Raw genomic sequence first — 20,517 nt, forward strand, 5'->3', positions numbered from 1 at the left:
CGTGGAGGCACTACAATTTCTTGACGTTCAAATAAACAAGTACTCATAATAACTTCATCAAATTATGCCGAGATTATTGCACTACATAAAACAAGCCATGGATGTGTATGACTAAAATCAATGACCCAACATATCCAAATATCATGCGGATTATCATTCGACATGAAGCCCGTGATATTATATGAAGATAATGTTGCATGTGTTACTCAAATGAAAGAAGAATACATAAAAAGTGACAGAACTAAACATATTCCCACTAAGTTTTTCGCATTCATCCAAGAGCTTGAAAAGAATAAAGATATTGATATTCGTTAAATTCGATCAATTGAAAACTAATCAGATCTCTTCATAAAGACACTTTCTACGACAATATTCAGAAAACATATATATAACAATGAGTTCTTTTTTAATATGAGAGAGAGTTTACATGAATGCACTCTTTTTTACTTACTATGATTTTTATCCCAATGAGTTTTTCCTAATAAGGTTTTTAAAGAGGCAATATAAAAACACTAATGAAGACAATCATCATCTTCATCATGAGGGAGAGTGTTGAAAATAAGAATTGAAAATATTAGAAATTAGTGTGTGATGATTTATGCAATGATGTAATTATTTTTTGATTATTTTCAATGAAATTCTATAAATATGTATCTCAATTTGTGAAGAAAAACACACAATCGAATAAAAAAAATCTATAAAATGTGTAGTTTAATTGATTTTATGAGTTGAAATTTTTATTTTTTATCATAAATTTTTATTTTTAACAAATATCGATTATTAATTAATTTTTCCGCAATTTTATAAAGTCAGGTTTTGCGTGGTTTAAATACTCAGCACATGCTGCAGTTACAAAAGATCTCAAGTAATCTGAACCAGTCCAATGATACGAACGGCTGAGATCACCTACTCACAAACAACAAGTATCTCCCATACTTTGTTCTGTGTGTGGCCACTTTCCAGCCTGTTGGAAAGTCTCCTCAGCAATCGTCGTCTCTCACTTCCCTTGTAAGCACAATGACTGTAACCGATTCAGATAAGCTAGATTATTCATTTTTGTAGCCATATTTTGGGCTGAATCTTCCACGTTTTCTAGTTCAAAATGAAGGGACGTCGATACTCATACTGCTTGTATTTGATCTTGATTCAAACTCTGGCAAGTTATGTGCCATCTTTGGCAGCACCGGAGGGTTCTCTTATAACTCAGATTCCTGGGTTTAGTGGAAATTTTCCTTCAAGACACTATGCTGGGTATGAATCTTTTTTTTACATTAAATTCATCTTTTTCTTCTGTAAGGTGGCTTTTTATTGATTTATTGAACTTATTTTGTTACTATGCTTGATGGGTTGTTTTTTGTTTTTCAATTGTGGGTTTTTTTTCCCTGTATAGATATGTGACAATTGATGAAAATCATGGAAAGAAATTGTACTACTATTTTGTTGAGTCCGAGAGGAATCCAAGGGAAGACCCTGTTGTGCTGTGGCTTAATGGTGGTCCGGGGTGCTCAAGCTTTGATGGATTTGTTTATGAACATGGTAGGAGAAGATTTATTAGCTTTTTTTTCTTTATGATCAAAATTTCATTTTTGTGTGAAAAGGTTTTTAATTTGGATATTTTATTTAAAAAATAAACAATTTAAAATGGGTGGCACATTTGGAAAGAAGCTAGAATTTACGTCTGGTGAAGGTTAAGGGACTTCGAAATTTGAGGCTGAATTTTGTTATTTGATGGTTTGGTTAACCAATTGTGTCAACAAATTAATGGTCTCATTCAACATGAGAATTATTTAGACTTTGAGAATAGCATGCATTGGAACTTCCAATATGGCGTTCAAAATTAGTTGTGTTGATGGATATCGTGTTCTCGCACGCAAGACGCAGCGGCAGTTTAAAATTTTTCTTGGGCGTCTTTTGTATAACAAAACATTCATAGGGCGTTAAGCTATTATACCTGCGTGTATTAAACGCTGGACTCCAAACTATTCCGGTATGAGCGGAGAAATCCTTTCTTGTCCCTACGAACGGATCTCCTTTTGATCGTCTAATCAGGTCCACGATCAGAGACTGCTTTCCTTGTTTTGTTTGCACTAGAAAATCCAAACGATTTGTGCGTTGAGATTGTAGCTTCCGAATTTCCAAAATCCAGAGACGGTGCGACGACGACAACGACGACGCGGTGGCGGTGGAAGAACAAGGTGGCCGAAAATTTTTCTCAAAAATTCTCAAGGTGGCCGTGTGTTTTCTTGTTCAATGGAGGAGAGTGTTGTATATTTTGTGTGCAAAATTAGGGTTAGCAATTAGAGTCCTAGTGGTATATGTATAGAGCTTGACTGCTAATCTCATTAGGAGTCCTTCTCCCACAATGACTCTAATAATTCCATTATATTTAAAACTCTCATATAATTAATATATAATTTATTTATTAACTTTTAATAATACATGATATAATAATACACATACACGTCTTTATATCATCATATAAAATATATACATGTACATTAAATTAAATAACCATTATTTAATTTATAAATTAACTCTTTGATTAATTTAATTCTAGACTCATTTAAATCATTTATGAGAATTTGTGTATTTTAGTAGTCACCACTACTAGTACAATAATTTAATTAGTAAATTCCAAATTCACTAAAAAATGATTCCGAACTCATTATAACCACGATCGACGATCCGAGAGCGCCGATGTATCAAAGATACAAGTTTTGTTCATATAATGAAAATCGAAAATTTCGAAGGTCAAAATTTTCACTTACTATATTGGGCAGCTATCAGTTTTAGTGAACTTCTTCACAAAACAGACAGTTCCACTCTCCTTCCTTATTTAGCAATCATGCAAACTTCCATCCTATGGAATAAACTCATAAACTCCTATTTAAGCTTGTTGTTTGATCTCCATCAAACTATAGTCACCAAATTCCAACTCCTTGAAATTTGACTATCTCAACCGGAACACAGAATCCGATACTTGTGTAACCCTCAATGATTCAAGGATACATTTAGCCGTGGGTTTACATCTCCATGTGATTCAGAATAACATTTATTCTTATTCGGGTTTACCCTAGTTAACCCCATTCTTTTCATCAACTCCTTGATCAAGAATGTCAGAACTCATTTCTGATTGTACTCATAGGATCATGGTAAGAGCGTCTAGTAGCATCGCCCCATGATCTCCTAGGTATCACTGATAGTGCCTGCAAGAACCTTTAGTAATGGTTAGCGTACAGTACGGTCCCTTCAACACATATATCCCGATTGAATATGCTACAATTGATATATCGAGAGTTGCATATGAATTCGATAGCGATGTGATTTATCTTTGAGTAATAGCGTCATGGTATGCACAACCGAGGAAACACTTTTCCAAACTGCACATGTCTTACTCCGGCCAGAGATTCCTTGTACTATTAACTCATCAGACCACATAGGATATCTTTACCCGTAGGCAAACGACGAATCCCCGACTACAATGCATTTGCTCCTACGTATTTCGAAACTACATCCAACCTCGCCACCTGATGACCCTCGATGGAGTCAGTAAACGGATCAAAGTGCAAGCTAGTACGTATAACTCCTACATTGTCCCGGGTCAAAGGACTAATGATGTACAACCATAACTGCGGACTATTCCATTCGATAAGTGAGAACCACTTGGATAGTTCGAGGGAAAGTTGTTCAATACATCATCATATGATTACTCATCTGTGTGAATGGACATCTCCATGCCCTTGCAAATGAGACATGGCGTTTACATCACAAATGCTAGTGTCAAGCTCGAGCGACCTTTATCCTTGTTTTAGGCGGCTGATTCGAATAGAAACCTGTTTAGAACACACGGTACACTTCCCAATGAGTTTCATGATCTTACGTTGCGACGCAGACCTCATGGTAACTATTGTATATTCGAGGACTTTATCTATGCCGTTTGCATGAATATACAGATAAAGTATAATGTCATAATCAAATAAAATCGTAAAATATTATTAAAATAAAGATTGTTTTACATTAGAGTCAATAAAGCCCGAGCCACAAGTTGGCTTGTCGGGCACCTATTCTAACACCCCACGAATCAATGTCGATATGCACGGGTAAAACATGTAGGACACTTGATGAAATCAAGTTCTGTGAATTTGAACACAGCTCCTTGAATTTAACTAAACTATTCAGGTAACTAGCATCTGGTTGTTGTATGACCCTTGATGGTTTTAGAGCCAACAATATTTGCTTCCCAGCCATTTCTTTTGACCACCCCCATCGGTTTAGGCATTTTATAGATCTTAGAAACTTCACATGAAACTTTAATATTTTTGATTGATAAGAGTAGTATATCTTCTAAACATTTTTCTAATTGCAGGATTATTTTTTATTTATTGATATTCTTGCATTCTAATTGAAACAATAAAAAATAACCATTTAGATGTAGTGTGATTGTAAGGTCCAAAATGCGATAACGTAATTAAAGCGAATGCAAATTTAAGAAAAATAGAAAATGCTTAATTAAATTATTTTAATTGAATAAATTAAATGTGATAGGCGTGTTTACATGTTTAAAATAGTGTTTTCTTCTAGGATGCATAAAAATGTGTTTTTAAAGGTTATTCGAGACACGATCGATGAACTGAGAATGGGACTGTAAAGGGAAAATATTTTTATTAAATGATTATTTTTAATTATTTAATATATGGTATATTTTAAATGGTATTTTCGAAAATGATGTCTTTTGAGGTGTTTTTACGCACCGAGCCATATTTTAAATCGGCAATCGATTTTTGAAGAAAATAAGGACTTTTTGGGAACTCGACTAATATTTTCGAAAACTTTCCTAAACGAAACATTTTACATACACTATAATGGGCATAATTGGCTTATTATAATAGGGTTATTGGGCCTAGCTTCTTACCCAATTATTTATATCAAAAGATCGAGTTTCCTAAACCCTAAACACTTCAACCACATGTTTAAAACACTGAAACCTAGGGCTTTTCTCCTCCATCAGCACACCCACACACACACATATTTTTAAAGGACCATTCACATGAATTTAAAGGGAAAATGCAAGGTCTTCTCCCCCGTCTCTTCGCCAACGTCCCTCGCGTCAAAGATTGTTTTTCGTGCGCGAAATACACAAAAGCACACCTTAATCTTCTTTCACTCATGGTTCATACCATATTATGTGAATTTAATCATGTTTGCATGAGAAATATGAAACCTTCCTTTTATTTTCGTTTTTGAGGCATATACATGATAAAAATTTGATTTTCATGTTTTAAATTCTTGTTTATGATGTACATGGATGCCATGGTTGGGCTATAAAAAGGGACATATTTCAGTAGGTTTAGGAGCCCCTAGATGCATGTTTAAAGGCTGTAAAGGAGTGGGCAAAAGGATGAACGAAAATTGGGGTTTTAATAAGCTAGGGTTTCGGTTTTGAGGGCTAGGAAGGAGCAGGCCATGTGCTGCTGTTGGGTCACGTCCAGGGGTCCTAAGGGGGTCTAGTCATGGTCCTAGATGGCTGGAGGGAAGGCTGGTGCAAGGGCTGGGGAAGGTGCGTGCGCTTTGGGCGCTCAGGGCTTCGAAGGGAGCGGGTTTAGTGTGCAGCTCAGGCAAGGCGCTGTAGGCTCGTTCCAGTAGGGTCCCTAGGGTGTGGTCTAGGTCCTAGGATGGTTGGTTAGGGTCTGAACATGATGGTGAGGGACTAGGCTTGAAGGAACCCATGGTATGTTAAGCTAGGGTTTGATCAATTTGTGCAGAAAATTCAGTAGGCGTTCTAAGGTATTCCGAGGGTCTTAAATGGTTTGAATTGGGTTGCATAGGGTATGTTTAGGTGTTAATAAGCTATGGTTCAAGTTTGATTAAGTTTCGAGTTGATTCGGGTTAAAATCGGGACGTAGATTTAAGATTTAAAACGAATTTGGAAATTAGTCGAGAAGCTTAAGTTTACGTCTAAAAATTTTTATGGGTGTATTTTAAGATGTTATGTTAAGTTTGAATGGATTTGGGTTGTGTTTTAAGGTTTAAGGGTTGGGAAAGTTAGGGTTTCAGGGGCAAAATAGTCATTTTATATCAGAAAAATGTTAGACATCCTGACAGTGTCCAAAATTCTGTAATGAACGTTAAAATGTTTATTTTGAAAGATTATGAAATTTTATGATGGAAAACGATAAATGTTAAAAGATGTGTTATATGCTTGGTTTAAAAGAAATTGATATTATTGCATGTATTTTTATAAAGTAATGGAAACGAGGAAAAATGTTTTGAAAGAAGTGATTTAATCGTGATGGTAAGGAAATAGGGATTCGTGAGGGACGAGACCCTAGAGGGAGCTCGTTTATTAGAGAAGCCCCAGAGGGAGCTCGACGACCGAATTTCCATCAAAAGGATATGATGATATGTAAGGCCAATGCTCAGTTGATGGGTGAGAGTGTCGCCGATGTCCCCGCCGACTATAGGCCAAGGCACGTAACGGAAAAGTGGTTAATATTGCCTAGCCTCCTATTACCATGGTTGCGGCTGAGATTGATCAATCGACCGAAAGATGAAAGGATGGTCACAATTAATGAATGAAATTCACCTTAAAGGGAATGTATATGTATACGTATATGATGAAAGAAAAATGGCTTAAAGTATGCATGTTAATGAAAAGCTATTTTATTAAAAGTATTTTAACTACTTGCTATCATGGTTAAGGTTTGCTGAGCCAATAGACTCACTAGGTGTGAATGATACAGGTGAGCGTGATTTTGTTGGTGATGGTTGAACTAGCTGGACTGATGGTGCACACAACCCGAGGACCGTCGCTAGTTTTACGCATTACGTTTATGGTTTAAAATTACTTTAAAAGATTTTTTGACGTTTATAACTTTTTGATGCTGTTGAGTGGTTTTGAGAGGTTTAAAGAGCTTATGCTTTATTTTAAAAAATGCTAGTCCTAGGTTTGGTTTTACGTTTAAGATTTTACGTTTTGAATTGCGTTCTTTTGGATTTTTAAATAATAGTTGGTTGGATTATTTTAATAGCAAAATTATTTATATGTATGTACTTTCGGCCGAGAGCATGTTAGTAGGGAAAAAAAAATTCTAGTAGATTTTATAGAAAAACGAGGAATAGACGTTTCAGTAGTGGTGCATGGGTATGAGCCGAGGCCTATGTTGGTTTAGCCTAAGGACCCATGATCGTTACAATAATAATTGAACTAATAGAGACTTCATTGAATAAAATGTATGTAATGTTTATATATTTTATTCAATATAACATGCTATTAAATCAGTAAAATTCAGTACCATACACTTCTGGCTATACCTTCATGTAAGCATACACAGATCATTATTTAAATTTTAGATGTTGATATGATTGTTGTTTGGATTTTGATAATAAACACAACCAACAATATACATACGGTTAATGTGGTACTCAATTCTCGATAAATTTCAAGAAATTTTGAAATAACTTCAATTTTTCGGGATATTTACAAATCTGATCGAAAAATATGCAAAAATAAGTTGGAATCTGGATTGAAAAAAAAAGATGGTGAATATGAGTACAACTCCATGACTGCATGATTTAGAGAAGGTTCTTTTGAGTTGTAGATTTCATTAATGTTCTTCTCAGGTGTTGTATCAACATATTATGATGTAGACTGATGTTTTGTAATATTTTTTATTGCTTCCTACAAATTTTTCGTTAGTTGATGATGAAATCGAAAAAAACAGCATTTTTGCCTTACTTTTAGCTTCTTTTTCTCCCATACCACTTTGAATTTAATTTTTTCCTTTGATTAATCATCGCAGGTCCCTTTAATTTTGAGGCCGGAAAACCACATGGTAGCCTTCCCACCCTGCATCAGAATCCATATAGCTGGTCTAAGGTGATGATTTCCTGCATTAAAATATCGAATCTAGATTTTTTTTGGGTTTTGTGTGTGCGCTTAGCTAGAGGATTTATTTATGTAAACTGGATTGTATTGATTGTGTTTATTATGATACCAATTTCTGTAGTTAAAAGATTGCCGTATTTTATAAATCTTTTTGGCATTCCAGGTATCAAGCATTTTGTATTTAGACTCTCCTTCGGGTGTTGGATTATCTTACTCAGAAAATATATCCGACTATATCACAGGAGACTTAAAGACTGCTTCTGATTCCCATGTATTTCTCCTCAAGGTGAATATTAACCTCTACTGAACTTTATATTGTTCTTTCACACTGTTGTCTTTGGAGGAACATGATGTATTTTCAGGCTTACGTTTTGCCTATAGCCTACTTGCAAGTTGCAATGTGAAGTTCACATCTTATCAAAGATAGTTATCTAGTCTAGCTATAATTTTGAAAACTTTAGATTTATTTATAAAAGATAAATAGTTGCTTACCATTCAATATGTATTTTACAAACTACTAAATAAACATAAAACAAATATTAATGATTGTAAGTTATCTGATTATTACATTATATTTTTCATTGATTTAACACGAGCTTCTTAACCTTGGTCTACGCCTAAGGGCAGCTGATGACTACTTTATGTGTATAGTGGCACAAGTTTGTTTCATGCCACATTTTTAACTATCAGTAACCTTATATTTCATATGGCTAGTGGTTTGAGCTCTATCCAGAATTCATATCCAATCCGTTCTTTATATCTGGTGAATCGTATGCTGGAATATACGTTCCGACTTTGGCTAATGAAGTAGCTAAAGGTATGTGACCATTATGACATGAACTCCACTATTACAAAGGGAGTACTAGTTAACTTTTTTACTTGGATATACTAGGGATTGATGCTGGTATAAAGCCCATTCTCCACCTGAAGGTATCCCATTTTCAAGAAACTTAGCATGTTCATATAAACTATTTGGACTGACGAAATTAATTAGTAAACTATTTTAGGGTTACATGGTGGGAAATGGAGTCACGGATGATGTTATTGATGGTAATGCTCTTGTACCTTTTGTGCATGGAATGGGTCTTATATCAGAGGAACTTTTCGAGGTTTGTGGCTTGATTGTTCTTACTTTTGTTTGTTTTTCCATTAAATTTTCTAGTGCAAGTCCATGTAAAAAAAATTTCCTAGCCTGTCAAGTAGGTTGACGGTGAATGCTGTATCATGTTCTTCGCCAAGAAATTTATTACCGTTTAGTAATGGACAATTGCTGAAGAAGTTGAGATTTCTCAGATTTGGAATCAAATAGCATACTTAGGTTGAAGGAGCTTATATGTTCATAAAGTGGCAACATAAAGTTTCCAATTTCATTCGCTTTAGTGATATGCTGCAGGAAGTTACTATTCAATGTAATGGGAGCTACTATAATTCTACTGCTGACTCTTGTCAAAAAAAGCTTGCAACAGTAGATGAAGTAAGATTCATACTTTCTACTTTTCAAACTTATATTTCTGTTCATTTGTGCTTTACATTTTGAGTTATTTCAGGAAATCAAGGATATAAACGTATATGACATTCTCGAACCATGCTATCATGCTACACCAAGTAAGATTTCATTCACGACGACAAAATTGCCTCAGAGCTTCAGGAGATTGGGTGTGAGCGAAAGGCCTTTGCCAGTGAGAAAACGAATGTTTGGTCGTGCATGGCCTCTTAGAGCTCCTGTAAGAGATGGACTTGTCCCGAGTTGGCCACAGCTTCTTAGTGAAGTAGACGTTCCATGCACTGTAAGAAACTCAAGCCTTACTTTCGGTGGACATGATGTTCTATTTTCAGAATGATATCAGATACGTAGTCCCAAGAACCCTCAAATATAATTTTTACTTGACTTTTATATATATTTATGATTTACATACACCTGATGTCTTTTTCATGAAGGACATCTGATATATAGTCTAAACTCTTAAAAAAGCTAAAATGAAATTTTTGGACAACTTATATTTGATTTACTTTGATGATCCTTATGAACTGGAAGTATTTTCCAGATTGTGAAAAAGCAGAAGATTGTAATTCCTCTTTCAAATTTTAATGGGCTTGTCTTAGTCTGGCTTAATCTATGGTTCAAATATTCTTTGAGCCGAACATATTAGCCCAAATTATGTTTTTAAATAGTTCGTAAATTTTAATATATAAAAATACTAATATTTTATTAACTTATTGAAAATTAAACAGTCTCACGAGTTCAAGCTATAATTCAAGCATTCATTAATACAAGTTCTATTTTAATGTTGTTGGAACCAGAATAGTTTATTTTTTGGCTTCAAGTCAATTTGAAGCTCGAGTACGAAAAATTGATTAGTATTCAGCTTGTTTTGGTTCAGTAGTATTGTATGTACACTCTCGACCTCAAAAAACCTCTCTTATTTTGACAAAACGTGCAGGATGATGAGGTTGCAACTGCATGGCTGAACAGTGAAGCAGTTAGGAGAGCAATCCATGCTGAACCTGTAAGATTTATCATCTCTACTTACATTATTTGTTTCGCGCGGTAAAATAAACTGTTCGTGCTCCAGAAAACTGTGGCAGGAAACTTTGAGCTGTGCACAGACAGACTCAAATTTTATCATGATGCTGGGAGCATGATCAAATATCATAAGAACCTCACATCCCGGGGATATCGAGCTCTCATATACAGGTAGAAAGAATCACTGAATTTTGCTGTTTAATTAACTAGTGAGTGGTGGTATCAATTTATTTAAAAGGATTTATTTTTTTGTTCAGTGGGGATCATGATATGTGTGTTCCATTCACGGGAAGTGAAGCTTGGACTCGATCCATCGGATACAAGAAAGCTGATTCATGGAGGCCTTGGTTTGTGAATGACCAAGTTGCAGGGTATGTCTGATCTTTGTGAATTTTAAGGTGCCATTTAGCATAAAAATGTCAGTCTTCGGTTACATGATCGTCTGGATGACTTCTTGAAAGGGGCTGATTCGTTCACATTTCATTTTATGTAGATACATACAGGTTTATGAAAACAATCTCATCTTCCTCACCATAAAGGTATGTGTTGCACGATTGCTTACTTTGTAGTATCAAGTTTTAGCATGTGATTAAGTACAATATCGTTTTTTTAGAGAGTGTATATCAAAATTATATCTAGTACGGTAATTAACTCGATTTAGAGGATTAAATGGAAATTTCGACTAACACTAATAAACAAAGCGCACAAAATATTGAAAATCAATGAGAGTCTAAAAACACAATTCCAAATGATCTCCACTATATTTAATTATTGATATTTTTACCATTAACACCAACTCGTTTTTAATCAAGATTACTAACTCTTCCTATTCCCTTTCCCAATTCAATAGTAGGAGTATATAGTTTACTAATTATTTTTATTATTACTATTTAAAATCTAATAGTAAACGATATGTGTGAACGATGTTCTTACCAGGATTTTGATGAGATTATACGCTTTTCGAACAATAAAAACATTTAACGATATGATTCCTACGATTTTAATTTCAATCTCTTCACGTGAGTGCTAGATTTCAATTAGTTGTTGAATCATTTTACGACCAATAAATTAATAATAGGCAAACACAAATAAATGAAGAAAAAATTAATCATAAAACTAAATAATTCAAAATATAGTTTTGACCAAGCTAGTTGATCTCTAGAAAATCAAATTCGTTCATAACGAAATAGAATCCAAAACTAAACATGTTTTTCTTCATCAAACTAACAAACAAGAATCTAAAAGGAGAGAGGAAGAACATATGGAGGCTGAATCACGTGTCCGTCCCCGATCTTCAATCTTGATCTCTTGCTCAGAACATCGTGTTCTCGTGCGTGCACTGCTCTGAATGAATTGCCCAAAGGTTAGGGCTACGTGTTTTATATTCTTGAAAAGTCCGTGAGTCCCTTTTTTGTACGCTGTGTTGCGTGGTCGCGCGGCTGCGCTTCAACTTCTGCTCTCGCGTGATGGTGTGCTTCTCGGCAGCGCTGGTGCACTATGGAAATGCTCTTGGGATATGCTGGTTTGTCTCGAACGCTCGGCTGCACGCTCATATCGCGCGGGTGTGCCTGTGCTTCTGCCTCATTCTCTTGTTCACTTCTTCAAGCTCCCATTGTCATTCCATTTTCGTCCACTTAGCCCGATATGTGTATTTTACCTATGTTCCTGCAACGACACCAAAATCGACCAAAAACGCATAAATCCGCTCTAAAACAATAACATAAGTAACAATTATTAACAAACCCTCTTAAACTTGAACTTCTGCTAGTGTCGAGCAAAATAAAAAAGTAAATAGGACATATGACACCTAGAAACATAAAAAAGAATAAATTGAACAACTAAAGTTGTGGAATATAGGAATCATCTTATGCCTTAGATTAACTATACAAGTTTTCAAATCATATGTATGTCACAACTACTCAACAGTTTACGTATGTGATTTATCAATCTCATCTACCCAACCCAATATCGTGATAGATTCATGCCGCTCGTCACTTCACAGATTCGTCGAATTTTTAACTTAAGTTTAAAGCCACCATTCTTTAAACAATACATACTCACATAGATCATTAGGACTTGTTTAGGTTAAGAAAAATGTAAGATTGGTCAAAAGAAGATGAGAATGACCCCATTAAGTCAATACCCCAAACATCAAACAGTTCGATCTCCAAAATATCTGTTAGTGGTAATTCATGAATCCTAAAAATATTTCCTACCCTTTGGCATCTATCACATGATTTCACCAAACTATGACTATTTTTAAACACATAAATCAATAGAAACTAGTTTGTAACACCTTGAAAGCTGTTCTAGACGCTCCAAAATGCCCCACCATACAAGGCAGAGGGGCATTACTCAATAATATCTCTGGCTTCTTCTACTCCCACACATCTCCTAATCACTTAATCAACACATCTCTTGTAAACATAAGGGTCATCCCATTGATAAAATTTTGCATCATGGAAGAACTTCTTGTATTGATTCGAATTCGGAGGCAAAACACCACAAGACAAAAAGTTAGCAATGTCTGCGAATCATTTGAGTTTAGAATTACGTCGAAAAGCTGCTCATCAGGAAAAGTTTCCTTGATGATTGTTTCTTCATTCTTGTGCTTTGACTCCAATCGAGAAAAATGGTCAGCCACTAGATTTTCGCTCTTTTTTTTATCCTTGACCTCGAAATCAAATTCTTGTAATTTCGAAATTCACCTTATCAACCTAGACTTTGCGTATTTCTTGGCAAACAGGTAGCGAATCGCTGCATAATTAAGTATAAACAATTACCTTGGTGCCAATGAGATATGTCCTGAATTTGTTGAATGCAAACACCACCTCTAACATCTCATTTTCAGTTGTTGTGTAGTTTTGTTTTGCTACATTCATGTTGCGACTAGCGTAATAAATTGCTCTAAAAGTCTTCTCTCTTATTTGTCCCAAAACTGCTCCAACAACAAAGTTGCTAGCATCGCACATCAGCTCAAATGGCTCTTTTCAGTCATAAACTATCATGATAGGTGCAGAAATCAGCGCTTCCTTGGTCCTATTAAAGGTCTGTAAGTAGTCTCTATAAAAAATAAAGGTGAAGTCTTTTTCCAACAAATTCAACAGGGGTATAGTAATCTTAGAAATATATTTAATATATCGACGATAAAACCCGGTGTGCCCTATGCAACTTCTTGTGCCCTTGACGTACTTTGACGGAGGGAGCTTTTCAATTGCTACGACCTTGGCTCTGTCTACTTCCATTCCTTTTACCAACACTTTATGTCCAAACACAATGCCTTCTTGAACCATAAAATGACATTTTTATCAGTTAATAATTAGGTTATTTTCTTGACATCTCTGCAAAACAAGGAAAATATTATACGATGATCAAATGAAGAGCCAAATATCGAGAAGTTGTATATGAAGACTTTCATGGTCTCTTCCACCATGTTTGAAAAGATAGTCATCATACATCTCTGAAACATAGCAGATGCATTGCAAAGTCCAAACGGAATTCTCCTAAAAGCGAACGTACTATAGGGACAAGTGAAGGTGGTATCTCTTGATCCTCTGGCTCCATTGCGATTTGATTGTAACCTGAATAACCATCTAGAGAGCAATAGTTATGGTAACCACCTAATCTATCAAGCATTTTATCAACAAATAGAATTGGGAAATGATCTTTTCGTCTAGCTTCCTTCAGTTTCCTATGGTCGATGCACACACGCCTTCCAGTAACAGTGCAAGTCGAGATCAACTCGTTCTTTTCATTTCTCACCACAATCATTTCCCTTTTCTATACTATTACAAGTGCTTATCTCGTCGGTCGCTCCGATGACGTTACAAATGTTGAATATCACGGCCTTGCCACCAACTCTCAATGTAAGTTCTCTTTTGTGCACACCAATCAAGGCTCATCAAGTGGCCAGAAATGTTCTCCCAAAAATCAAAGGTGTATCTTGATCTTCCTCCATGTCTAATATCACAAAGTCGGTTGGGAAGATAAATTTGTCTTCCTTCACAAGTACATCCTCCGCTATCACACGTGGATACTGAGCATCCTCAGTAGTGGGCCCTTCATCAATGGACACCGCAGTAGCCTCAAAATTTGTCTGGCTTCCTTTATTCATTGCTGCAATCTGGGTGGTCATCGCAGAAACTTGCGTAGTGTGTTATGTGATAGGATCTACCACAAACTCCAGCTGACTTATTTGTTCTAGATCTCTCTAAGAGCCATTGGTAGTTGTTGATCGTCATTTGCTCTAGCATCTCGTAGTCTTCATCCGGAGTTTAGACAAAGATAGTTCCTCCAGTAGCCGCATCGACAAATGTCATAGTCTGTGCGTTCAGCCCATTATAAAATAATTCAATATGGACCCATTTTTCAAAGTTATGGTTTGGACATCTTCTAAGCAGGTCCTTAAAGTATTCTCATGCCTCATACAACTGGTCGAAATCAGTCTGTCTGAATGTACTGATCTCAATATTCAATTGGGCTGACTTGACAGGAGGAAAATACTTCACTATGAATTTTGTCGTCATATCTTTCCATGTAGTTATGCACCTAAGGGGTATTGATTATAGCCAACTCCTTGCCTGATCCATAAGAGAAAATGTAAACAAGCTCAATCTAATAGTATTATCAGGAACACCATTAATTTTTAACGTGTCTGTGATTTTTATCTGCTGTGGATGCTCCCTCAAATGGTTCTACTGAACCATGTTAATCAGTGATGGCTTCAACTCGAAATTATTGGCGTTGATAGTTCCAGGAGCTCTTCCAAAATAGTGTGCATTGATCACAGGCTTGAAGTCATCTCTGATGGGTACTGCAGCAAGAGATGGATTATTATTTTTTTTTTCTGTTTTTTGCCATCTGCTTGAGCTCTTCTCTTCATGCTTTCCTTAATGCTTTAACAGTCTTTTCGAATTTAGTATCAACAAGCAACGAGTTGAAGCTTTGAGTTTTTCGCATTAACCGCAAAACAAAGGGAAACAACAAATCAATAAACAATAAAAATAAATCTAAATTAAAATCAAGACTAATTAGTAAACAATATTGATGTATCATTAAATAAAACACTCTGACAACGACGGCAAAAACTTGTTGCACGATTGCTTATTTTAAGTATACGGTGTCAAGTTTTCGTACGTAATTAAGTACGATATCGTACGGATATCATTCCCACAGAGAATGTATATTCAAAATTATATCAATTACCGTAATTAAAATAGTCGAACTTTATTTAGACTATTAAATGAAGATTTCAACCAACACTAATAAACAAGAATAACTTTGAGCGCACAAAATACTGAAAAATCAATTAGAGATAGTAGAGAAACGATATCTCACCTGGTCTCTGCTATATTTAATTATTATCGATATTTTTACTATTAACATCAACTCGTTTATTAACAAAAAACACTAACTCTTCTTAAACACCCCACGATGTGTCAAATTAGTTCATAACAAAATAGAATTCAATAATAAACATGTTTTTAATCATCAAACTAACGAACAAGAATCTAGAAGGATAGAGGAAGAATAGATGGTAGCCGAATCGCATCTCCATCCCCGATATTCGATCTTGCTCTCTCGCGCAGAATATCGTGTTTTCGTATGTGCACGACGCTGAATGAATCACCCAAAGTCTAGGGCTACGTGTTCTATATTCGACAAAAGTCCGTGAGTCCCTGTTTTGTACGTCGTGTCGTGCGGTCGGGCTCTTTGGATGTGCGGTTGCGCTTCAACTTCTGCTCTCGCATGGTTGTGTGCTTCTCGGCAGCATGGGTGCGCTATGGGAAAGCATGCCTGCGTGCATTGCTCTGTCTGGGGTTATGCTGGTTTGTCTCGAACGCGTGGCTGCACGCTCATATCGTACTGGCGCGCCTGTGTATTTTACTTACGTTCCTGCAACGAAAATAAAAACAGCCAAAAACGCATAGATCGAGCTAGACCATAGACCATTACCCATTTACGAAATCAAATTTCATGTACTGATAAAGATTTGTCATCTTGTTGTAATATATCATAAACTGTCAAACATGTATCCAATTTTCAAAAACTTGGTAATTGAATGCTAAACCATTTGCCTTAGCTATATTAAGAGTGGCGACAAGATTCGAACAACATGAACGTAAGAATTGGGATTGACAATGTTTATATGTGAACTATGCAGGGAGCTGGACACACTGTACCAGAATACAAACCACGTGAAGCATTAGAGTTCTACTCACGCTGGTTGGCAGATAAAAAAATATGAATATAGAATTTAGAAAGTCCAGAAAACGATATATTCTTTCAGTATATATATAATTTTGGTATGATATTCACCAAACGTGTGTGTGTGTATATATATATTTTCTGATTTTGGAAGCATTGACGAAGTCTTGTGGAACAGAGGATTGCTATTTATAACTTCAAGGATGGTCTGCCTATTGTGAAACAAAGAATTGCTATTGATGAAGAATTCTGTGTACTGATAATTTGAAAACTCATCCGCTAAGTATTGTAATGGTCTATTTTGATTAAATAAAATATATGTTTCCTATCAAAAAAAATAATTTGAAAACTAATTTCTTTAAAAAAAGACTTAATAGGTGGTTGAGTAATTGATAGTTTAAAATTTTAGTTGAATTGTATGCAAAGTTTGTGTAGTGTACGTGTATTAATAATAATGAACGTTTATATTATCGAGATATTTAAGGTATTATGGATATAGATATTAAACATGCATTAATATTGAACTTCGCACTATTGAGTTTCTCAAAAACACTTTACACTATTATGGGTATTTTAGGTATTATGTGTTTTTTTTTATGTAAAAATAATAAGTGTTCGAAGAATTGGAAAAGACAAATATTTGTCGAACCAGGATTATGAACACAGTGTTGGCTGAAGCCAAACTCAATTTTTTGTAAAATTTCTTTACAATGCAAACAAGTCTTTAATTTAATCTCTAAAAAAATATTATTTAAATTTTTGTCCACCTAATTTTATAATCTTGGTTTTGCCTCTATTAAATTCTAGCATCTTTGAAAAGATTATAATTTATTCAACTATAAACGTGATTATGAAAAGATTAGTTATTATATGGTCACTCTTGACTTGTTTCACATATGTAGAATCAATCTTTACTTGTTTCAGAATTAATTATCGTCCCTAAAAGTTAATTATGCACGGGTTTGAAGGGATGTATGATGCACTTTTAAGTCCCTAGCATTAATTTATAGGTTATCATATAGGTAGTATCCCAACCCTTGGCTTAAAGGATATTGGCAAAAATTTGTGTGAGACGGTCTCACGGGTTGTATTTTGTAAAACGGATCTTTTATTTGAGTCATACATGAAAAAATATGACTTTTTATGCGAAGATTATTACTTTTTATTGTGAATATCGGTAGGGTTGATCCGTCTCACAGATAAAGATTCGTGAGACCGTGTCACAAGATACCTACTCAAACATATAAGAGAGACACATGTGTGTTTTCCACACGGGCCCACGTATTGCTTTTTATACATAGAAGAAAAAATTGTGGCCCTTTTTAAGCTTTTGGATCAAGAGTTGTGGTATGTGCAATGAATATGATAAATATGTAAAAGATAATTCAGCTTTTTTCAAGGGTAACGAATAACATATGTGCTAACACTTTTCATTTGGTGAAGTACTGATTCCTAAATTTATCGTTTGCCAAAATATTTTGTAACAAAAATACATTTTTGTGAAAATATAATATGTATTGAAGATTGAAGGGGCAGCAAGAATTAGCAGGGTTGATTGCATTTAGCGGATTTTACTGTGTTTCCTGTGAACACAGATGGATAAGTTGCACTTTACAAGGGAGCAGATTGTATTCAATCTAGTTTCTGTTTGTTTCAAATTAAGTATATTTAAGACCTTTTGGCTCGGAAACGTTGATCTTTAATTTGTTTGATGTATCAAAGGAGGATATTCACTCTCAAAATCAGTTTGTCAATGAAAATGGACTATTGATACTGTCTCATCGTGTCGTCATTACATAATGTGGCAGTCGGATTGATTCGAATAATGTGGTGAAACCCCAGGCATGCGCCCTTTAACCGCGTCTGTACGATGTAATATTTGTAACAAATATAATGTAATTTTCTTTTGTTTTTTATCAGCTGCCAAGCTATTACTTCTAAAGTCTTACGGTGGATTCAAGTATAAGATGCATTGGCGTCGGCAAATTTAATTTGCATTGGAGATTTTAATCCATTGCAAACGATCTAAGAAAACATCCACCCGCAATNATCATACTTGCTATTAATATTGCCCACATATTGCATTACTCTAAAGATATTAGGAACAAATTGTAATAAGAGGAAGGAGAGGATAAATGGCTCTGGACAGCAGACAAGAAAGGAAATTACATGGTCGAAGTGGTTATAGACTTTTGTCAAGTCACCAACACTCCTACAATGAAAACCGAACGGTAACTAGAAAGCTCTCTGGAAAATGAAAGTTCTGGCAAAGTTGCGCAACTTCATATGTAAGGCTTTATCTTCTTGTCTACCAACAATGAGTGCTCTAAAAAAGAGGAGTGGAAGTTCAAGTACGGTGTCCTCTTTGTCACAGTGAGGAAGAAAATGAATTTCATGCTCTAGTAGCCTGCCCGTTCGCCAAGGTTGTATGGTGTATCTCTCCTACAGGCCTAAATTCCGGGAACGCAAACCAATACAAAATTGGTGGAAAGTGTTGGTCTCACTTGCGTTAATTTGAGATAATAAAACCCGAAAATAAAGAATAAACTGGACACCGAGATTTACGTGGAAAACCCCTTAAAATTATTAGGGTAAAATCCACGGGCAAGATGAAAAGAATTTCCACTATAATATTTTGTGGTGTACAACTCACTCACTGTGTTTCCAAAGAGATCACACACTCTCTTAATACAGGAGAACAAAGACCTCACAAATATTATAGAATGCTATAAGATGAGAAAAAACTCGAATAAGGGATGATTTCAGAATGAAGGGGGGAGCTCTATTTATAGAACTTCCTGTCAGTGTGAAAACGCGTATAAAAACGCGTTTTCTCTTCTATTTGAAATTTCCACGAAGCTTCCGCCAACCACTTTCTTTGACTGGCCCCACCTTCTTTGAAAACTCTTACCGACATTTCTCCCACTTGAAGATTTGATTGAGAATCAAACACATCTCCACACATCCTTTCAATCTTGCCATTTCCTGCTGCTTATGTTTCCGCTAGACTACTTGAGGATCTACACCACTCAAACTTATCAGTGTTCACTAGCTTGGTCAGAAAATCAGCTATGTTTTCTTTCGTATGGATCTTCTACATATCCACGCATCCTTCCTCTACTACTTCCCGCACAAAGTGAAATTGGACTCCAATGTGTTTAGTCCTGGAATGAAAAGCTGGATTCCTTGCAATGTGCAAGGCACTCTGACTGTCACAAAACAAAGGAACATTTTTTTGTTTGTGCCCGATCTCCTCCAATAACCTTTTAATCCATATTGCCTCTTTGCAAGCTTGAGTAGCTGCCATATATTCTGCCTCCGTTGTAGATAACGCCACAACTGTCTGCAGTTTTGAAACCCAGCTTATTGCTCCTCCTGCAAGTGTAAACACATAACCAGTAGTAGATTTCTTCTTATCAGGATCACCTGCATAATCTGAATCGACATAGCCCCTGAGTGTAAAATCCGATCCTCCATAACATAATGCAGCATTCGAGGTACCCTTAATGTATCTAAGGATCCTCTTGACAGTGCTCCAATGCTCTCGTCCAGGATTCGCCATATACCGACTAACTGCTCCCACTGCTTGAGCAATGTCCGGTCTTGTACAGATCATGGCGAACATCAAACTTCCCACTGCTGATGCATATGGTACTCGAGACATCTCCATACTCTTTGCTTCACTGCTAGGACACATCTCGGAGGATAACTTGAAGTTAACAGGAAGAGGGGTCAATATTGACTTACTATCTTGCATGTTGAAGCGTTGCAAGACTTTCTTCAAATAATTTTTCTGGGAAAACCAAATCTTTCTGTTACTTCTGTCTCGGTTAACTTGCATCCCTAAAATCTTGTTTGCTGGTCTCCAAGTCCTTCATATCAAATTTCCTAGCCAACTGTG

At 35.7% G+C, this 20,517-nt stretch overlaps 1 protein-coding gene across 2 annotated transcripts; it reads left to right on the forward strand.

Moving 5' to 3' along the window:
- Nucleotides 1-890: 890 nt before the first annotated feature.
- On the forward strand, nucleotides 891-16,817 carry LOC140980905 (serine carboxypeptidase 1-like). 2 transcript variants are annotated; one of them, XM_073447014.1, is made up of 14 exons: nucleotides 902-1,251; nucleotides 1,391-1,536; nucleotides 7,800-7,876; nucleotides 8,049-8,171; nucleotides 8,600-8,702; nucleotides 8,778-8,815; nucleotides 8,893-8,994; nucleotides 9,279-9,359; nucleotides 9,433-9,672; nucleotides 10,327-10,392; nucleotides 10,459-10,580; nucleotides 10,667-10,780; nucleotides 10,903-10,948; nucleotides 16,573-16,817. In XM_073447014.1, the coding sequence occupies exons 1-14, from the start codon at nucleotides 1,103-1,105 to the stop codon at nucleotides 16,654-16,656; spliced, it is 1,491 nt and encodes a 496-aa protein (XP_073303115.1). In that variant the 5' UTR covers nucleotides 902-1,102; the 3' UTR covers nucleotides 16,657-16,817. The 2 variants fall into 2 exon arrangements, with proteins under 2 accessions (XP_073303116.1, XP_073303115.1); XM_073447015.1 differs by lacking the exon at nucleotides 1,391-1,536 and having other exon boundaries at nucleotides 891-1,251.
- Nucleotides 16,818-20,517: the final 3,700 nt, after the last annotated feature.

Source organism: Primulina huaijiensis, chromosome 7 (assembly GCF_012295235.1).
Source record: "Primulina huaijiensis isolate GDHJ02 chromosome 7, ASM1229523v2, whole genome shotgun sequence".
NCBI lineage: Eukaryota > Viridiplantae > Streptophyta > Magnoliopsida > Lamiales > Gesneriaceae > Primulina > Primulina huaijiensis.

Coding starts and splice junctions, on each gene's coding strand:
- LOC140980905 (XM_073447014.1), top strand. CDS start 1,103: ATGAAGGGACGTCGATACTCATACTGCTTGTATTTGATCTTGATTCAA. Junction 7,877..8,048: donor ATCCATATAGCTGGTCTAAG/GTGATGATTTCC, acceptor TTGGCATTCCAG/GTATCAAGCATTTTGTATTT. Junction 9,360..9,432: donor AGCTTGCAACAGTAGATGAA/GTAAGATTCATA, acceptor GAGTTATTTCAG/GAAATCAAGGATATAAACGT.